Raw genomic sequence first — 19,511 nt, forward strand, 5'->3', positions numbered from 1 at the left:
AATCTTTACCTAAAACTCTCCAATCATAGAAATTGACTGCAATCCTTTGTAAAATTTACCTTCTTTGTTAAACTATGGTGTTTTATTTGAAGTTAAAATGTAGCTATGCTTTAAAACACAGCTGGTGGAATTTGTTAGATTGAAGCAACATGACTCTGCTAACTGTAGCCTTCTAAAAGCCATGTGTCTTGTCCAGACCAGTCATCTAGTTTCCATCTACAAAGAGATGAGCACTTCCAGAGGGTCTTTCAGTCATTTTAACACAGCAATCTATTCAAGAAGAATCATCTCTGTGAGGGCACCCCTCTCTTTCCATTGACTTATGAAGGAAACTGTCAACTTAGATTAAGGGACTACACTTCGGATATCTACTGTCACGTGAGACAAGTCCCTCTCCTCATTGAAGATTTGTTATCAAGCTCCCTTTACCATGTAGATCTTCCCCACAATATTATCGACTCATCATTTAATATTACTTTCACATAGATTGCTTTCCCGGGCACTAATACATCAAGACTAATTTCTAACAGCCATTAAGCAACCAGAAATGAAATAATTATTTTAAGAACTCTTGAGATTAATTGCCTTACACTCTTTATGACATTCATTCAAGGTTCATAATCTTTGTTGCCTCTTGCAATAATTTAAGAGACAAACCACTGCTGGGAAGAGTATGTGTCCCTTCACCCCCTCCAGCTGACAAAAATTTGCAGAGTTCAAGAGAAATCTCGGAGAAGGAGAGAGGAAAAAAATACACAGAGAGCCATCACTACAGATATTGAGATTTATTGCTGATTTCCCCATTCTGCAAAGCTGTCAACGCACCACAGTTCCAGAAGGGAATTATCTCCAGAAGCCCCATGGCCTCAGTCACCGTGCCAGTTCAGATGACGTGACTAGAGACCTGTGTGCAGCAGCTTGCTGCTTACAGAACAGTTGGAGACAAAATTCATCCTTCCTGATCGTGAATTCATGGCAGGATCTGGGCTCACGCATTGTTTGGCACAACCTGCTGTCAGCTCCCAACAAAAGAACTGGGGGCATCCAGTGGGGCATGCTGCTTTTCCTGAGTTCGGTTCCCTGTGCAAGAAGCTGCTGCTGAGACGTTCTCACACAGAGCCATCAGCATGAGACAGTGCAGTTTTTCCTTTACCACATCAATCAGAAATAGTTTGTCTTGTGCTTTGAAGCAAAGGCTCCTAACCATCCTGCCAACTATGCTGCTCTCTTACTAGCACTATTAATAGCATAGTTTTTCTTTCTTAATAGAAAAACAATAGGTCTCTTTCCTTGTGTTTGGTCGCACTTCTTCATTTCTGCTGCCGCATTTTATTCATGATAGGGTCTCTCGGCTGCAAGTCAGCTCTTTTCCAGCTGGTGAGATCTGGTTCCTCTTTATGAGCCTGTCCTTTCAGTGTAAACAAGCAAAGCTTCTCCAACTCCACTGATCACAAGGCTGTAAACAAAGTATACCACAAATTTAGCATCAGGCAAGTCCCTCTACTTGATACAATGCCAAACAGCACAACACTAGGAGAAAGGTATTATTTTGTGTAAACACATTTCAACCTAGAGACAGTAACCCAGGTGATTTTTTCATTCATCGTGCTAAGAAAAGGCTGAAACCAGAAATGTCGTATTTAACCAATCTTATCAGACACTACCCTTCCTATATTTTAGGGCTGGTAGTATTCACATGAAAATACATGGTCAGAAATCTAGACAAAGAAGGTTGCACCTAGTTATTACAAGAATAGCTGCACGCTAGCAAGAATAGGAAAGGAAGGCACGAGAGCTTGAACCTCATTAGGTTAATGATTCCCTCTTGCAATTTCTGTTTGTGTTCTGTCCCGAAAACTTGCCACTTGATGAAGTCAGGAGGAGATGTAAAGCCTAAGTTTTGGGGACTTGAGGAAATCAGGAAAAAGAATTTTGCTCTGGGGAGATCCCACTGGTGTACCGAGGCTGGTAGCAATTCCCGTATTTGCTTCTCTTTGTGAGGAACCTGGTGAAAGAACCTGCCCCAGCCGCAATGGCACGTGTGCCCAAGCGCTTCCTTCCTGTGCTGCTCACAGCGCAGTGGTGGCACTGACGCTTCTCTCCAAGACTCGGGCTGGAAGCAGGGTTCCAAATCAGGATGAATGGTTTTACAAACAAACCCATTCACTGAAATAAGCTATCAACCCTCTCAATCCATGCAATAGTTAACAATCCCCAAATCTCCTCTGCTATCTATCATAGCTGACAGGAATATGGTAAGATACGGACTCGTCTCCCCTTTTATAACAGTGCAAAGCTAAGTGTACTGACCTTTCATCTTAGCCTCATAGCTCTGTTAGCTTATGAAACAGAAAAGCTCCTTAACAAACTTTATAAACAAAACAATCTTCTGTTAAGTTCATTTGTGAGAGGGCTTTTTTTTTCTTGGGAAAAAAAAAAAAGCATGTAAAGCTGAAGGCTCTCTGGTCTTTAATAGCATTACAATCACTTAAATCTTAGCTTTGGTGAGCCGTTTTAAAAATCACATAATTGCCCTTGTTCCCGAGAGGAACAAACATTGTATAACAACAATACAGTATCTTACAATTACACAGGAAACAGCCCCGGAAAGTAGGTGCTATGGACAGTCTGTGGACAGTCTACTGTGGAGACAGAATACCTTTGGGTGTGGAATTACGAACAAGAAGCAAAGGGCTTGGAGGGCTGCAAGCTTTTCAAAAAGATCTAAAACATGTGAGTCTGTTCGCCTGTAATAACTAACAACCTCTGAGCACTTCTCTCTGGAGAGGGTTAACCCTTATGTCTTGCCTGGATTTCAGCTCCAGTTATAAACTACCCTCTGCATTAATTCCTTCAGAAGCTAAGGGTGGATACTGTATTCTTCTTCTTTATCCTAAGGAAAAAGCCTACTGAATACAGGAAGAACTAAACCTAACAGAGTCTTGGAAATGACTCAATCTTTGTTTTTTTCACTTCTATAGATGCGTTGTTTTCTACAACATTTTTAATGGAGACTTTAAAAAAACCCCACAGCTATCTGCTGTAGCATTCTAAAAATTATACTGGCAGTTCTGTACAAAAATCAGTAAACCGTACAGGCCTGTTCTGTAAAAAGGTGCCTCTACCTAAACTGTTCATTTATATATTATGTCCTATATGAGAGATGAAGAATTCCTTTCTGAAGCATTTGAAATCTCAGGTACTCACATGCCCATGCAATCTATACTCACCAGATTACTAGGCCAATAGAAACCATCATTATAACTTCAAGACGAAGCAACGCAAAAAACATGGCTAAATGCCAACCCTTGGTTTACCTTCAATTTACCATCTGGCAAATCTTCTGGCTTCTGTTTATGGTGGGGTGACAGCTAACTGCATTTGCCCATCACTCAGAAATTAACATACGATATTGTCCATGACAACACTGGAGCAACATTAAAAAACTCAGTGATTAATGATCTCGTGAGTGCTTTGCAGCTGCTATCATCTAACAAACTATTTCCAGAGCTTTGCTGATAGCCAAGGCACTGCTGATCCACAAGCAATAACAGAACTCAAATAAATAAATAAATAAATAGAATGGTTATCTTTTTGAATTACAATAAGCAAAGTGGAACAGTGGCCCAAGGGCTAAAGCAAAGTTTCTTTTAAAGATAAAGATGTGCTCATCATTTATATTACTTTCAGTGCATATAGGGCATGTGGTATGTGTGCAACTATACGGGCCGATGTGCTCAAATTAACAAAGGTACACGTGATTTTTTAGTATACATGTCAGTGAATACATACATATTATAAAAGCCTACCTCTAGCACGCACGTGACAGACCTGCACAAACACATGTAAAACCTGGTGAGGAATGGCAAGTTAATGGTCCAGACTAGGAGTGGTTTAGGTGCATTGATATTAGTTCAGCCTCTTACACACACATAGGCCACAAATGTATTCAAAGAGCTAAAAAAAATGACACATTACTTATTTTAGTATTTGAGATTACATGTGCCTAACATACCTATGGGGATGCATATTCACACATATGTATATGGGGCTAATTTAAACTGAGATTCTCCTTCCTGTAACTTCTTTATCACACCTGAAAAAAAGAATATGCTAATTCCATTCAGTGCAGAGCTGAATCTTTAGGATGGTAATCAAACTGGGGGGGTGGAGGGGGGAAGCTTAAAGCTTTTCAAGAGCAAACAGATTTTTATTTCCAACAACAAATCTGTCCTCAGAGACACATGCCTAACCCTGTATTTATTTTTTATTTGCATGGTTGAAGCATTTAAGAGCATCAGCCACGGGCTGGGATTCCCTTTCACTGAGTGCTGTACAGACGAAAACCTTGGTCTCTAACAAAAGAAGTTTGCACCCCAATCCTTTATATCACTACCTAAAAAATTCAGGTTAGGTGATTCATCGTGTGTGGCCACACATTACAAAATCCAGATACAGCTTTGGAAAAAGTTTATTATCATTATTTTTCTACTGTCTTCATTTTATGCATTCATAGTACACACTGTGTTAGGGAAACATGAATGCACTGTATTGGTTAAAAAGACGCTGTCACCAAACCATGACTCCTGTGTTTTATTTCCAATTTGGCCACTAATTTATAGCATGACTTTGAATGGGTCATTTATTTGCCTATTGCATCCATTTGTCTGGCTGTAAAACATGCTGAGTGAATTGTGGTGAGGCTTAATGTCCAAAATGTCCATATTCTCCCACATAGGCAGAAGAAACACTCTTCTATTTGTATTACTGTACTGCATCCATCATTGCACACCTGGTTCTCCTTACATGCAAAATATTACTGGCACTAACCGAACTTGACATTTAAAAACTATTTCCACATGACGCACTGTGTGGAAATTCATTTTTACTGTTAAGAAAAAAGCTCACGTAGGCACTTACCAAGAAATTGTTAGTACATTGGCAGTCATGACAAAGAAGAACGGTGATAAGCTAGCAGTGATAACCTGTTAAATTGAAAGGAAAAAAAAACACCACTCTGTGAACTTGTGATATCACAAATGAAAACTGAAATACTTTTGCTGAAATTCAATTTTGAGGCGTGCAGTCACATATTTTTCTTTTCTTTTTTTTCTTTGTTTTCTTAACCATTAGATGCAGTACCTAAAATAGATAGTCAATGGGCGGGAGAAACCCAACGAGTCCATACTACACAGTGAGACATTGCTAAACGGGGAGCTTCCACTCCAGCCCAATCTCCCTTCCTTATGCAAGTACAGAGACTACATACAGGCACCTCCTTTCCCCTCTGGACAGTGGGAGACAGGCCAGAAACGGCAGAAAAAGACCCAACAGAGAGGGACACAAGAGCTGCGCAGCCAGCTTGGGGCAGGAACCTGACTGTGGGGTATTGCTGCAAAAGCACATGCAAAACGTGCTGCTCATTAGGCTGGGATACCAATGGAGAAAATAGCAGGACGGTCACGCATCGCAGTTCAATTTTAACTCCAACAGAACCTGGAAGACAGCAGAGGCAGGGCAGGGAACCAGAGCAGAGGGTCCCTTATCGCACATCCCAGCCAGCCTGGCCTGGAAACCTGCTAGCTTTTATTTGCCGACAGCATACTGGGGAGAGCAGTCAGATCCTGGGCTTGAAAAGGCTTATATTTCTGAGGAGAATGAGAGCTTGAAATGTGTTTGTGGGTGTAGAAAAGCCGAAAAAAGGAACAGGGTATGGGGTAAACAAAAGCAATGTAACTTCAGTAGGTTAATGTTACAAAACTCTCATTACACCGAGGCGTCCTGGGCAGAGAAGCTGGGGGCAAACGACTTTATATTTTCATGGTCCTGATCCCAGAAATGCTACATCCCGACATACAATGGTTTGTAACAGATCCCTGCCTCAACAGCTACGGAGCTACCACATCTGCAGCCCTGTGAGCAGTTTTGGACATTTTGTTGCCAGATGGATAATGTAAAATGGAAAGAGTTCAGAGAACAGTGACAGAGTCATTAGATGGGGGGATTGATTTTCAGTCAACAGTTAGGATAAGCAATGCCTGTGGGAAAGGAAGACTTGGTAGTGATTTACAAATACTTGGGAAACACAAGCACTGAGGAATGAAAGGAACTATTTAGGATAGTACAAAATTGCCCAAGGAAAAAGATGAAATTAAGAAAGAAAACATTTAAACAATTATCAGCTAAGATTTCCTAATCATTGTTTGTCTAGTTGGCTCCCAGGGGAGAGAGCAGAAACTTCATTCCATAATCTATTACTTGTTGAAACACTACTACATGTGCAGTAGGGAAGCAAATGCCATTAAAGAGTAGACTCTGTGCACCAGACCTTGCACTAACAGTTTGTTAATCAATACCCACTACATTTGTTATGGAGTGTAATCAGTGCAGGATCACAAGCAGCAGTGGATGATGAAGAGATGGTTGTACATCACTTCTCCAGCTCTACTTTAAGAGGGATAATAATCTTCAGCTGGTAGTGAGACCACGCAACGGCAGTAAGCACCACACAGGAGCGGTGGTGCTCCATGGGGACTATAGAGTGAGTGCCTCCTCTGGCCTGTTTGGGGATGTTCTCTACTTTAGGGAGATACACGCACGCAGAAGATGGCTTTTTTTTCCTAGACGTGACCATAAATCACACCCTGACTGTTCTCCATTTGCCTATAGCACAGGCAGCTTCCAGAGGGAATGAGGCATGAGATGGACTTGATCCACTCCGTTCCTGCATAGCAATCAAATTGCTGGTATCAGTATAACCACAGACGTACCTCCTGACACAAACTATTCATTCATCTAACTATTTGCACATTACCTATGACAGTAGCATACAACATGGGCAATACTCTAAAGCTCGAAGCTAACAGAAAAAGTGAGCTCCCACTCCAGGGGAAAAATCAAAGATACGTAACAACTCTACCCCTACAGCCTTGAATGTATACATACAAGCAAATATAAGACTAAATAGATGCACCCCAAAGAGACTGACAGAGGAGAAGGACAAGTCACAAACTGAGAGTTATTCTTCAAAACTCAAGAAGATGATATTGCAACCGACTACATTCAGGTCACACCTTGGCCTGTCTCATAGTCATTTGCAGCCAGAGGGAGCTGACACCTACTACAAACAGTGCAAGTTAACCATTCAGGAGCTGAATCTTTCATGCACTTCACCTAAATACAGCTCCTAGGCTGGATATCTGTCAGTTCAAGTGCAGCACTCTCAAATACAGCTGGATCTTGTTCTAGCAGGCTGGATTCTCCCCTTACACACCTTGCAGCAGCTGCAGTGACCTACAAGGAACAATTTTTCACATCAATGTGAATGATTGAAGAATCAACTGCGCTGAGTTTATCTTAGGCTAATACTAGTTTATTACATAAAAATATACAATATTCATTACCAAGTATGTAAACAGGAACTAATGAAGGATGGTAGCTGTGGTATCTACAGAGCATTCTTGTCTTTAAGCTGTTCTCCTGAAAGAAACTGAAGTGCTGTATTTGAGAAGTGACATGAGTTAAAGTTGTGTCACCCACTCCCTTGTAGAGTCCTGTTTATTAGAACTTGAGAAGAGGCCAACAGCAGAGAAAAAGGCATTTAAGAACCCTCCGAACACAGGCCTTATCAAAAACAATACACCATTCTACTGCGATCACCCCAAACCTCTGCAAAAATGCAGGCTGTAGCCTTTTGGACTATTACAGCAGAACACTGTTGTATTTTTGAAAAATTATGTAAGACTGTCTCAGTGCCAAAGAGAAACAAAATGTGGGTTGGAAGAGCACATGAAGTACGCGTGTGTAAGAAAAAAAAACACAAAAGGAAAACACATTGCTAAAACATCCACCTTTGATTGTTTATCTAAAGAGGAATACATTCAAAAATGAAAAACAATTTTTCAGGGAAGCTAACCATATAATTTGTTCCAGGGGAAGAATCTAAAGTCTAGGGACATAGTTCAGGAGGTAATTTTCCTTCAAGTACATTTCAGCATTTTCTGAAGTGTTTTAAGTGCACATTTAGCTTTAAAAAAAACCCACCTACATTGATGTTCTGAATGTCCTTAAAAAAACAAAACAAAACCAAACCAACAGCTAAGTGCAGTAATCTCTCTTTCTTCACTTTAAAGGTCAGTTGTCTTCCTAGGCATTCAGATGCCTTAGGAAAAGGAATGAGCTTGCAAGACAAAAGAAAGCAATTAAAAGGACAATCTAAAGTAAATGATTTCCAAATATATTTTGGTGCTGAATCTTTAAAACTAGAAGATGGAAAGGAAAATTTTAATTAGCTATAATCAGCGTATTTTGAACAAAGGTCCCCGAGATTCTGACATACAGTCACTATTTCTACCGAAAGATACAGACTGGCTGCTTGAACCCCAACAATTTTTAGAAACAGGAATAGCTCGACAGACTCTGCCTACTTACTTAAAGGAACTGTGACTAGTCAGGACTGCAATAGCTATTTCGAAAAACATTCATACCGTGAACATTTCTACAAAATTCTGACACAGCTTTCACTGATTAGGAAAAAAATCCAAGTGTAGCATCATTTAACAAAACATTTCCATGTGAGCTGAAATCTTTCCTGAGAAATCATTTCAAACACGTCCATGGACAAAAAAAAAAAAAAAAAAAAGGAAAAAAGATTGTTTCTTAAAACAGTCAGTCTAAATTTAATGTGTCACTACATTGTACTGTAGAAACAAGACCCATTTAAAGGAACGCTTTATTAACACCTATTTTTCTTGATCTCAACTATATCTGTAGTTCAAATCACTGAGTTATTTACAAGTAATTTTATAAATAAACAAAAATCTTGGCATTTCAGACTGTTTGTTATCTCAATCAAAACCAGTTCTAGCTCTATTCTAGCTCTCTAGAAGCAACATATTTCAAGGAGATTCAGTTATAGGAAAGATGTCCTCATCGTAAACACCGAAACAGAAACAGCTGAAGCTGAACTCATTGTACCTAATGACCATGGACACGCGAAAGCTCTAGGGTTTGTGCATCAGAGAAATCACAGCCATCAAAGGTAACTCATCAGATGTTGGTAAGGCATCAACTCTGGTGAAGCTTTAAGAAAGAATCATGAGGAATCACTTAGGAAGGGAAAAGTCTGTGTCTGCTTAGTGGTGAAATGCCTGTCTGAAAGGCTGAGCTCTGGGTACTGGTACACCACAGCCTGGCAAAGCAGAGGGATGTGGGGCACCACAGTATTAACCCACAAGAAGTGGGACAGTCAAGAGGTTTCAAATTTCTTCTTGGCTAGAAGAGATTCCCAGATTCAGTTCCCCACAAAAAACGGGTGAAAATTTCAGGCATTCCCATCATTCTGGGAACAAAAGACAGGCCCAGATGCCATACAACATCCCACACACTGCTTACATCACCATTTACATTTAACAAGCTGCTCTGAAGGACAACACAGTGCTCAATTTCAGGATCCAAAGAGAAGAAGGGAGTCGATTCCACAGGTCCAGAGTCTGCTCCTTATCAGGCTGAATTACCAGCAACAATAAGCACGACAGCATCATTGTAATGCCAGGTAACAGACTAAGATTCATAAAGCAGAAACATCCTAATGTGTGGAAGAACTTGTTGCACAGTAGGGACAAATCCAGCATGTAAAATGACCCTTGCACAGGCAAAAGCAGGAATAGGAAAGAATGTGTTCTCATGCCTCTGCATTTGTAAATTTGCTTTAGTGATTCATGAGTGGAGGGAGGCACTATTACCACTAGCTTTAAAGAGTTCCCAAGGACCTTTGATAGACAGACCACTACACAACTCATGACATGAATGATCCCCTCCTTTCTCCTAATCACATTACGGTCAGACAAGAAAAAATGTTCAGAAGAGAAGGCAAAATTTGTTTCCTAAAAGTGGTTTTAAAAAATTAGGAAAAAAAATAGAAATTAATTTAGAATTAGAAATTAGTTTAGTTTTATAGATAACGAAATAAAAAATAAAGAATGTTTGGAGAATTCTTTGCTGGAGGGCCTTAAGAACAGGCAAGATGACTGCTGAGCCAGCCTCCCTATTAGATCTATTTCTTGACCACATAACATCAGAAAATTCTGGTAAGTCTGACATGTGACTTGAAGACAGGAGATAGCAATGGCATTCCTAAGGCTTCCCGGTCCCTGACAAAGAAGAAACTTGGATCCTGGGAGATACAGAAATGCAGGGCTCTGCATTCTTTGCTGCCTTGCCTTCTCCACCGACCAGCTGTGGTTATAGCACAGCCTCTACGGTGTTAATTTTCGATCAGTTCAAACCAGCCAGCACTGGCTAGATAAATATGTCATTCTTGACCAAGCTATTGTTGGTCCTTTCCATCTCTGACTTCACAATAACTTTAGAGAAAGATTTTCAAGCTGCAAAAGCTGGCTGTAACTTTTGAGTATCTAGCATTTCTGAGGTGTTCAAGAACATGTTGTTTATATAGCCAAGAACAAGGATGAGGACATTTTCAAAATTTAGATTCTGATTTAATCTTCCTATCTGGAATGGAAAGATATGGGGGATTTAGTCCAGGCACGACCATGATTTGTTAATATTACAACTATACTTGCATATACCATATAAAAAGTGTTTCCTTAAGCTGCAAGAAAGTTAAATGTCATAGTTTTTTCTGTAAGTGAACACAGAATACTTTACAAAAGTTTTCCTTAGTTTGTGTACACAGAGCCAATCTTTGTAACCTCACTTCCCCAAACTGCCAAAACCTCTGTCCTTACAAAAAACGCGTATTTTTTCCAAAGACAGTGTTTTGAAATGGCTCATCAAGTTCACTCACTATTCAAAATAAATCATGCTATTTATCATCAGGTCATCTTCTCAAAACATCAGGAAAAAGCTTCTGATGTACATAACCTTTGTTTTCACTCTACTGGTGGAATTAAAGCAATGATGTCAAGCTTTTTATAGACATAATATTTGTTTTGTCCCTCTTCTGCATGTTTTAACCAGATGCTAAGATAATCATCAAAAATCACCAGGGAAATGGATCAGTGTTAGTGCCACTGAAAACTGAAATCCAATACTACAAAAAAGGCAAAAATTACAGCAGGCAAACACCAGTAACAACATATACTCTTCTGTTTCTTGAGGGATAGCCACTGAAATAATTTCCCAAATTTCAGTTACATCTCGTTTGTGTATACAACTACTTAAGAGTAAGCACATGTACATGCGTGTACACAAATATAAAATGCTATGTCAGGTATGGGGATCTAGCAAAAATGAAACAAAAATCTTCGAAGAGGAAGAAAGGAACAGTTAATCTTCTGTATTCATTAATTTACATGATTTTTCTGAGCTATTAACACCATTCCTCCTTGTTTACATACAGTTTTCATCTCATTTGGACTACAAGCCATTTCTATCTAGATCTCCTCTGCTTTGCTACACCCAAAGTTAAGGCAACAAAACATTGCCAGATGGGTAACTTCTCTGCACCTCAGCAAGAATACTTTGATTCAGAGAGATCCAGCATCTACTGAAACAGATGAAGAACACATTGACTGTGACAGCCAAATACATGGAAGGACACCAAGGGTACCTGGATCTCCCCTGACTGAAGTGGTTCAGCGTATAATGACAAGCCTTTTTGAAATAATGCAGACTTGGGAGGAGATCTTCATAGAGCAGGTGCTGACTGTGAAATTTCACAAACCGCAGAAAGTCAGCAATGAACAACGAGATGCACCAATGACCACCAGTAAGCACACTCATTGTTGAAGGCTGGTACAGGCACTGGAAACCTGCCATAAGCAGGCAGCAAAAATCTCTGCTGAAGATGACAAACATGGTACACATCCTTCCTTGCAAGAAAGAGGACTAGAACTAAAGTCAAGTACAATCGGACTGCTTGTGAATAGGGCAGCAGGAAAAAACAAAATACAAAGAAAACACGGGGAAAAAATAAATATACTATTTTCCTCCCATGGTCATCAGTCAAAATAAAGCACCATTAACAGCTGCAGATACTGTGCACAGAAGATATTCCCAGTCCTGCACAGTACCTGACTTAATACTGCATGCACAATCAGACCAAAATCAAACAAGCATTAATTGTTTAATTTCAGGTCAGCTTTGGGGATATCTATCACGGAAATAAAAACTTCCCTGGGAGCTTTCAAACATATTGCCTATTGCAACAAAAAGGCTTTCCATGCAACCCAGATTATTTCTAGAAGCTCAAAAGCTACTTTAAACCAACTTTAAAGTGCCAAAGCCAATCTCTGGTTAAAAGAGATATAGCAAATGGGGGCAAAATTCCTCCAACCAATTCTCCTATAAAGCCTCCTTCCCCCAGATATTGATTCCATTGTATTAATCAACACATTGAAAGGACCTGTGAGAGTTTTCAACTTTGTTCTGAGGGTTTGTTGTTAACAATTGAAAGGAAATACAAAACATGCTGCTTAACCTGATGGTTCCGGGTGACAGCGCAGCCCCCGGAAGGAGCAGCACTAATAAATCCACCAACAGGGAAGGATTTTAGGCAGAGATGCAGCTTTTTCCAAGGAAAAATAATGAAGCTTTAGCCTTGAATCACCAAAATAATGGCTATTCCCAAAGGAAAAAGCAATGCTGTGATCCTGCCTGAAAAGCCGAGCAGCCCAAACCAGGGAACGAAGCAATCCAAAGTGAAATACATTGGAGAAAGGGGGAAAGCAAAACAGGTTTTGCTCCCAATTCTGCTCATTAGTTTAAAGCTAACCTGAGCATGTCTACTGCATCACAGCCTGACCAAAGTGCACACATGCCCTAAGGGTTTTTGTTTCCTGACAGACTTAACCGGAGACTGTCAGTCTATGAATTCAGTAGACAGTGCAATGAGTTTGGGCATTACAGCATATGTAGGTGCACATTGCTCACAGGCGGACTCTGCTCAGCTCTCCTGAAGGAAGAAAACCCTTTAACCCTCCCTGACACCCTTGATCAAGAGATGCATGGGCCTGGGCAGCATTGTTGCTTAAATGATAAGTGATGCTGGCACCATGGCAACGGTGGCACCATGGCAACGGTGACAGTAACTTCATGATCCACGTAGCTTTGATCCAGCCACACAGAAGTTTTACCAGCTGCTGTAAAATTCTTTGAGATCCTTTATTTCATATTTGCCTGAATGCCTGCTCTCCGACCTCCAGCTTCCCTCAAGCACGTTTCTCTCAAAGGAGGTTTTGGTCACTCCCTTCTGCCCTTTCCTTATATTTTATTCCTCTTTATTTTTTTGAGCATTATTAAAACAATAATGGTAAATTCCAGGGGTTCTTTAAGAACACAATTAGTTCCATGCATTGCGACTCAAAAGAGCCAGTGCTTAAACACGCCCTGGCTGTCAAATGCCTAATGAGAACGATAAAATTTAGTTTTAGTGTAAATGAATCTATCTTGTTTTCATAGCAATTAACTTCTGACCCAGCCTGAAATCATCTGTGTTGTATTTAAAACATAAAACATACTAAAAAAGAGAAGGAGGGTAGATCAAATCAACAACCTGCCCCCTAAAATGTTTTCAGAACAGAACCAGTATAAATGTTTACCTCTAACAAAATCATCGGATATTTTTAAACTGTTTTTTTTTTACCTTACCAACACCCAAAACAATAATCTCTATCACAGAGGAGTATTTCTATATATGAGCATTCAATTGCTGTAAGAAAGCAGATTTCCTAATTATCCCTAGTATGCTTTTAAAGGGCAGACAATCCTCTGCATTTCTATACCTAGATACTCATATGAAGTTCAAGTATTTCGAGAATTAGGTATCCATCCGCTACTTTCTATTGCATTTATGAAGATTTTTCTCAGTGCTGTTTTTCAAATGTTCTTTTTGTTTCCAGGATGTGACGACCAATACAACCAAGACATTGATCCTGCAAGACTGAAGCAAAAGGTGGTTGTATCAGCTTCCTTAAAGTCATTCAGCATCCTGTCTTATCAGATTAATACACTGTCACGGATTAATGCGTAATCCTTTCAGATTAATATGCTACAGTAACTATTTTTTAATCCTTAGCATCATGTGAATGCTAAAAGAACTGCCAAATTGTTGTCTAACTTCATTATTCTTTTATTCCTCATCAGACAAAGGGGTGACCAAGCTATTGTTCTTGCACCGTATGCATCGCATTAGCAGTTTGGCTGCTGGAGAAAACGAGCCATTAGGGGATACTGAAGCTGCAGTTACTAGGTCATGCTGGAACCCAGCTGTACACCCAGCACTATCCTACAATGCAGAAAGGGCTCAAAAAACCCCTTCTGTTTCTTGCCTCCGAATTAATTCTAGAGACCCCTCTGCCTTCACCTCTTTACAGTACGTGGTACCTGTCTTACAGCTCTCAGACATACAAAGATTTAACGTGTAGCTAATGGATAGTCTTTCTGATTCTTGGCAATACCTTAATTTCCTTGGTTCTGCACTGTGTCTTTATTTTTTTAAACCTCACAAAAGCCACCACAGAGAAAGCTACACCAATTATTTTATGTTGCAGAGGCCCCTTACAATACTTAAGTTCAAAAAGTAAAGAAGGTTACTGGGTGTAATTAACAGAATTCATAAGAAAATTCTTCTCTTGTGAGAAACAGTGTATTATGGTCATATGTACAATGATCAGACATGAACAAGACAAGACCTTTCTTTCAGAAAGGCCTATCAATGTATAAACATATATCAATATATAGGTTCATATATAAACACATACTATATATAGCATAGAAATATATAAACATACATCACTGATGAGACAGGACTGAACTATTACAAGCACATCATAACTCATTTTGCTCTCATACAAAAAGTGAAAGATATCCTGAGACTTTTAAAGAAAACCAAAACTCTTGGCCCCTTGTAAAATACTAGGTTGGGTTGAAAATTATGGTAGCTATTTCTTTTTGAACATCAGGTAGCCACTCCACCCCACTTTCACTCAAACAAAAACATCAGACTTTCTGTTATAATAAAGAGAAAGTGAAAACATGAAGCATTTGCCCTCCACTACTGGAGATAATGGCCAAAACATATATTTTTCCTTCCTATGACTAATGAGATAGCTGGTGAAGTACTACCAATCTTCAGCATATAAAACGTAGAGTGGTTATAGTACAGACCTCAATTTTAACAGTGCCTCTGTTCATATTTAAATATTTCTCTTAAATATGACAACTAAAAATGTAATCCAGATACCATTATTACTCTCAGTGTTCCGGTTCTATATTAAGGACACAAAGGGAAAACCCTGCACAGCCCTGCATGAGAAGGCTTCTTTAGCCCAAATAACTTTGATTTTCTTTGACTCTACCAAAAAGGGCTTTGTCCATTCTTGCTGTTACAAGATTGACCATTGATGCACATATAATTGACCAAAAGCTGAAATATACTTGTATTTTCAGGTTATACCAAATGCCTCCTGTTTCCTATAAAGGCGGAATGCACTGTAATGCTTAACTGTACTTTTCCTCTGTCTTTTCAGTCTGTCAAGGAGTCTCTTTTCCTTACACGCTGCCCCATTACTGCAAAGGCCTTAAACTGCTCCTGCCATTTAGTCTCTCCCCTGAAACCTCTGAGCTCAGAAGTTGACAGGGCAACGTGATTCATCATGTTGTTCTTATTTTATGAATTATTAAATATTTGTGTAATGGAGTAAGCATTGGAACAGCAACAACAGCAGTGAAGTGTTCAACCCATTAGGATCATGGACACCAACTGGAGTGGACCAAGGGTTTGTTTAATCAAGTAGTGGTTGATGGCAGAGAATTCAGGAGAATTTATGATCCTTCCCTAATGCAGCAAGTCTGCAGTTGATGTGCACATCAGAGAAAAGGAGGGATTTGCATCTTGACCTTTAGCTGATACAAAACTTGCATACCATGGCATGCAGTTTATTAATCTTTCCACTTCTGTCCTAGAAAGATTTACAAATAATGTCTGCTTCTGCTGAAATTACTAGCGACCCAGTCACTGAAACCTTTTGAGCAGATCTGAACCTGTAAAAAATATACACCTCTCTATACTTTTACTCAGTGAATTGTCTCAGTATTCTCTTCTGCTTGATACCCTGAATTTTACTGGTCAGTAATACAGAATACTGTGTTAAAGAACTATTTTTTCTATCTGATCTGAAAAGTATTGCTTTTCAGTTTTGGGGAGCAGCCAGCTGTTCTAACACTCTGCCACTGTAAAATACCGCAATAAAATACACTTCATCTTATGTTAAGTTCAACAAGAGCTAGCCTTTTGGCATTCCAACTTATCCTTCACCTCATCTAACCCTTATGAGATCATGAAACAGGGATTACCATAAAGAGACAGAGAAGGCTGATAACCCGGATAAGATGATCATGCTTTTCATTGTCACACTTAGGTGGCGAATTGAACAGGCAAGCTGAGAGTTTGCTACGTTCATCTGGCACAAAAGGAGTTGGCTCCTGGGGAAGGACTGAGCTCAGCATCTGCCTATGTCTATCTTCCTCCTAAGTGCTCGATGCCAGTGGGTGGGCCAGTAGCCAGATCAGGCAGGAACTGTTACTATAACTGCCTTGCAGTATCGGGACCTCAGGACCTCTGACTGAAGGCGAGAGAGGAGGCAATTCCAAACCCTGCACAGGCGGACCATGACCTCCCACAGCAGCGGCTCAGTGATGGCTCAGCTGGCATCCAGGAGGAAAAAAAAGCTGGTTCGAGCAGGCAGAGTGTAAAGTTGCTGGCAGCTGGGGTTCACGTAGAAAAGGAAAATTGACTTGAGTTTCCTGGAGGCAGAATACATTGGCACTGTGGTGGAAGACAATATTTTTAAGAATAGACCGCTCGGTGGCTGTGATAATTCTTGAGCTGGGTAGGATGCTTCCCACATCCTCAGTGACTGCTCTTTCCATGCTAGATTGCCCAAAGGTCTCAAGCTGAACACTGCAGGTTGAGGCCATTGTCAGTTCAAGACTGTATGGTTTTTGAGTACATCTTCAAACCTCTTCTTGCCCCCAGTATCACTACTATCAGAGAACAAATCCTATGCATGCTGCTTTACTTACACATGGAAAGTACAAACGTTGCTGAAAGGGTTCAAGGACATTGTCAGAACCAATGAGGACACCCAGCTTAAGGGCAGTATTTTAGTGAAAAGCAATACAGTGCATTTTTCTATTGTTAAAATCTATAGAAACACCTGAAGTGCTTATGTTCCTTGTCAACATTATCAGATGTAAAACATTTTTCTGTCATGACTAACTCAGAACTCTGTGGAGGATATCACTAGTATCAAAAATAGCATAGGAAACTTCGGGATGCGTAATCAAGTATTTTTTTAAAATCTGTTAGCAAAAATAGCAAGTTTCCATCAACCTCTCTCCCACATGACACAGTTTTGGTATTTCTGTGCATGTATAAAGTCCATTTCCTATTGTATTTCCCATCTCACAACTCCTTTGGGAAAACCTAATTAATAAACAAACAATTCCCAGACCAGATAACTTAATCTCCCTGCTGACCCCTTTCTGTACAACCCAACAATAATAACAGAGACAAAGTCTCTGCATTGTCATTCTCTGGTGTGTTTATGCTGTTTTAGTAATGATGTAATGGAAAGAAGTCAACATGCTATTATTATTATTATTATTATGCTAAGGACTGCAAGTAAGAATTGGTATTCTTTAAGGTTTTATTTTTCCATTCAAAAACAAAAGTCTTTGCAGGGCTTTCTAACCAGTCACTGTTACAAAAGGTCAAAATAGTCAATCAGAAACCTTAAAAAATGTGATACTTGAAACAATGTTTTTTAAAGTTTTAACACAGCTAATCCATTTTGAGCAATGCCTTTTATGAGCCATGTCACAAAGTTACACACTTAGCCCTGTGGGCCTCGGCGATCCCTGCGCGTCCCGTGCATGGGAAGACAGTGACAGAAGTGACTACGGTTGACTACAGTCTTTGGCCTCCCATTCCCTCAGAAAAGGTGGGGAAGACTCTGCAAGAAGACCTGTTCCTTTCTGCCCGCTTAGGACAACCATCCACAGCAACATGCATGGAGAGAAAGATGGACTCTGCCCTCTTCCTCTCTGTGCCAGCTGTGGACAGGACAAGAACAGCCCACCGTCATCTCCTAAGATTGTTTGAAGGCTATGTGATTTCCCTGAGCAATACACATTTCAGGGACAGGCCATAAGCCATTCTGTCTGCCTTGCCCCGAGCCCTATGGCTGTTTGCTGACTTCTGTTGAAAGTCAAAATCTAATCCTTAAACAGGCGTACGGATGGGATTGAGAAATGAACACACTTGAGATTTTGCAAAGATTGGTTCTGAGTTAGGGAGGGAGAGGAAGACAAAGACAGGGAGCCCATTTCAGACAGCAGCAGCGTACGGATGGGATTGAGAAATGAACACACTTGAGATTTTGCAAAGATTGGTTCTGAGTTAGGGAGGGAGAGGAAGACAAAGACAGGGAGCCCCATTTCAGACAGCAGCAGCTCACTAACATGAGAAGTTTCTGAAGAAAGCAACATGGAGTGTGACACCAAGTGCCTATCAGAGACGCCAATGATCAGGCTCAAGATTTGTCAGGCAGTCCAGAGACATTTCACCCATGAAGGTTTTTAAGAATCAAAAAAGCAGCTAGCGATCCTGAAAAGAACAGGGAACCCAAACGGGAGGAGAATATGGGTATTTTTGCTCATTTTTGAAAACCTAGCCTTAGCTAGCTTTGAAACCTTCTACATTTGTATGTTATATAGTGCACGGTTCTCTCATATAATTTTGGCATTTATATCAGTACATTAGCAACAGAAATGATTTCCAAAACAGTCCTCATTCTTTTGTCTTCTCTTTGTCACACTTATGATTCATCTCCCAGCCTCAGCTCTACATACGTAAGTAACTCTAAAAGACCAAATAAAAACATGAGAGACCAGGAATCTGTTATGCAGATGAACCAATGAACCTGTATCCTCTGCAATTCAACATTCTGTTAGATTTGACAAAATCTACTTTTATATTGTCATTTTCTACTGTCAAGTATATAGAGATGGTTTGTCAAGGGTAGGGGCAAAAAAATACCTTCCAAAGACACACTCCAAGCTAGCGGTTCTGCAGTTTGCTTTATGTTCAAGAGAATGACAATACCGAATGTACATGACGCACTTCAAACGGATATCATGATGGATAAAAGGAAACAAACTGGTTCAGAGCATCTCTTGGGGCTCAATCTATCAATTAATGTCAGCTGAGACTAGATTTATAATCTCAAGCACAGATGAAAATTGTGCTGCGATACTACCCCCAAGTTGCAACACATAACTTTATGTAATTATTCGTGTGACTATGTCATGCCCAAAAGCTGTGTAGCTGCCTTTTTCAACAGATACACCACTGCAGCCCTATACATCACCTCTTAGTGTACATATTAAAATTTTCCATTACCTGGAGATTCAGAATCTCCAAGTCTCAGCTATTCTTACAAGACAGCTTCCTTAAGTTGCATTTGTGCCCCTGGGAGCCTGTGCCA

The 19,511-nt window shown here is 40.0% G+C and overlaps 1 protein-coding gene across 1 annotated transcript in view; it reads right to left on the reverse strand.

The window, feature by feature from the left end:
• Positions 1-803: 803 nt before the first annotated feature.
• TMEM241 (transmembrane protein 241) overlaps positions 804-19,511 on the reverse strand; it is a 56,858-nt gene continuing 38,150 nt past the window's right edge. Inside the window, exons 14-15 of the mRNA XM_082479679.1 lie at positions 4,921-4,985; positions 804-1,456 (exon numbers count right to left, since the gene is read on the reverse strand). Of these exons, the coding sequence (XP_082335805.1) occupies positions 1,396-1,456; positions 4,921-4,985 (126 nt within the window). The 3' untranslated portion in view covers positions 804-1,395. The remainder of the gene's footprint in view (positions 1,457-4,920; positions 4,986-19,511) is intronic.

The sequence above is a fragment of the Vanellus vanellus genome (genome assembly GCF_965231255.1).
Source record: "Vanellus vanellus genome assembly, chromosome: 2".
Taxonomy (NCBI): domain Eukaryota; kingdom Metazoa; phylum Chordata; class Aves; order Charadriiformes; family Charadriidae; genus Vanellus; species Vanellus vanellus.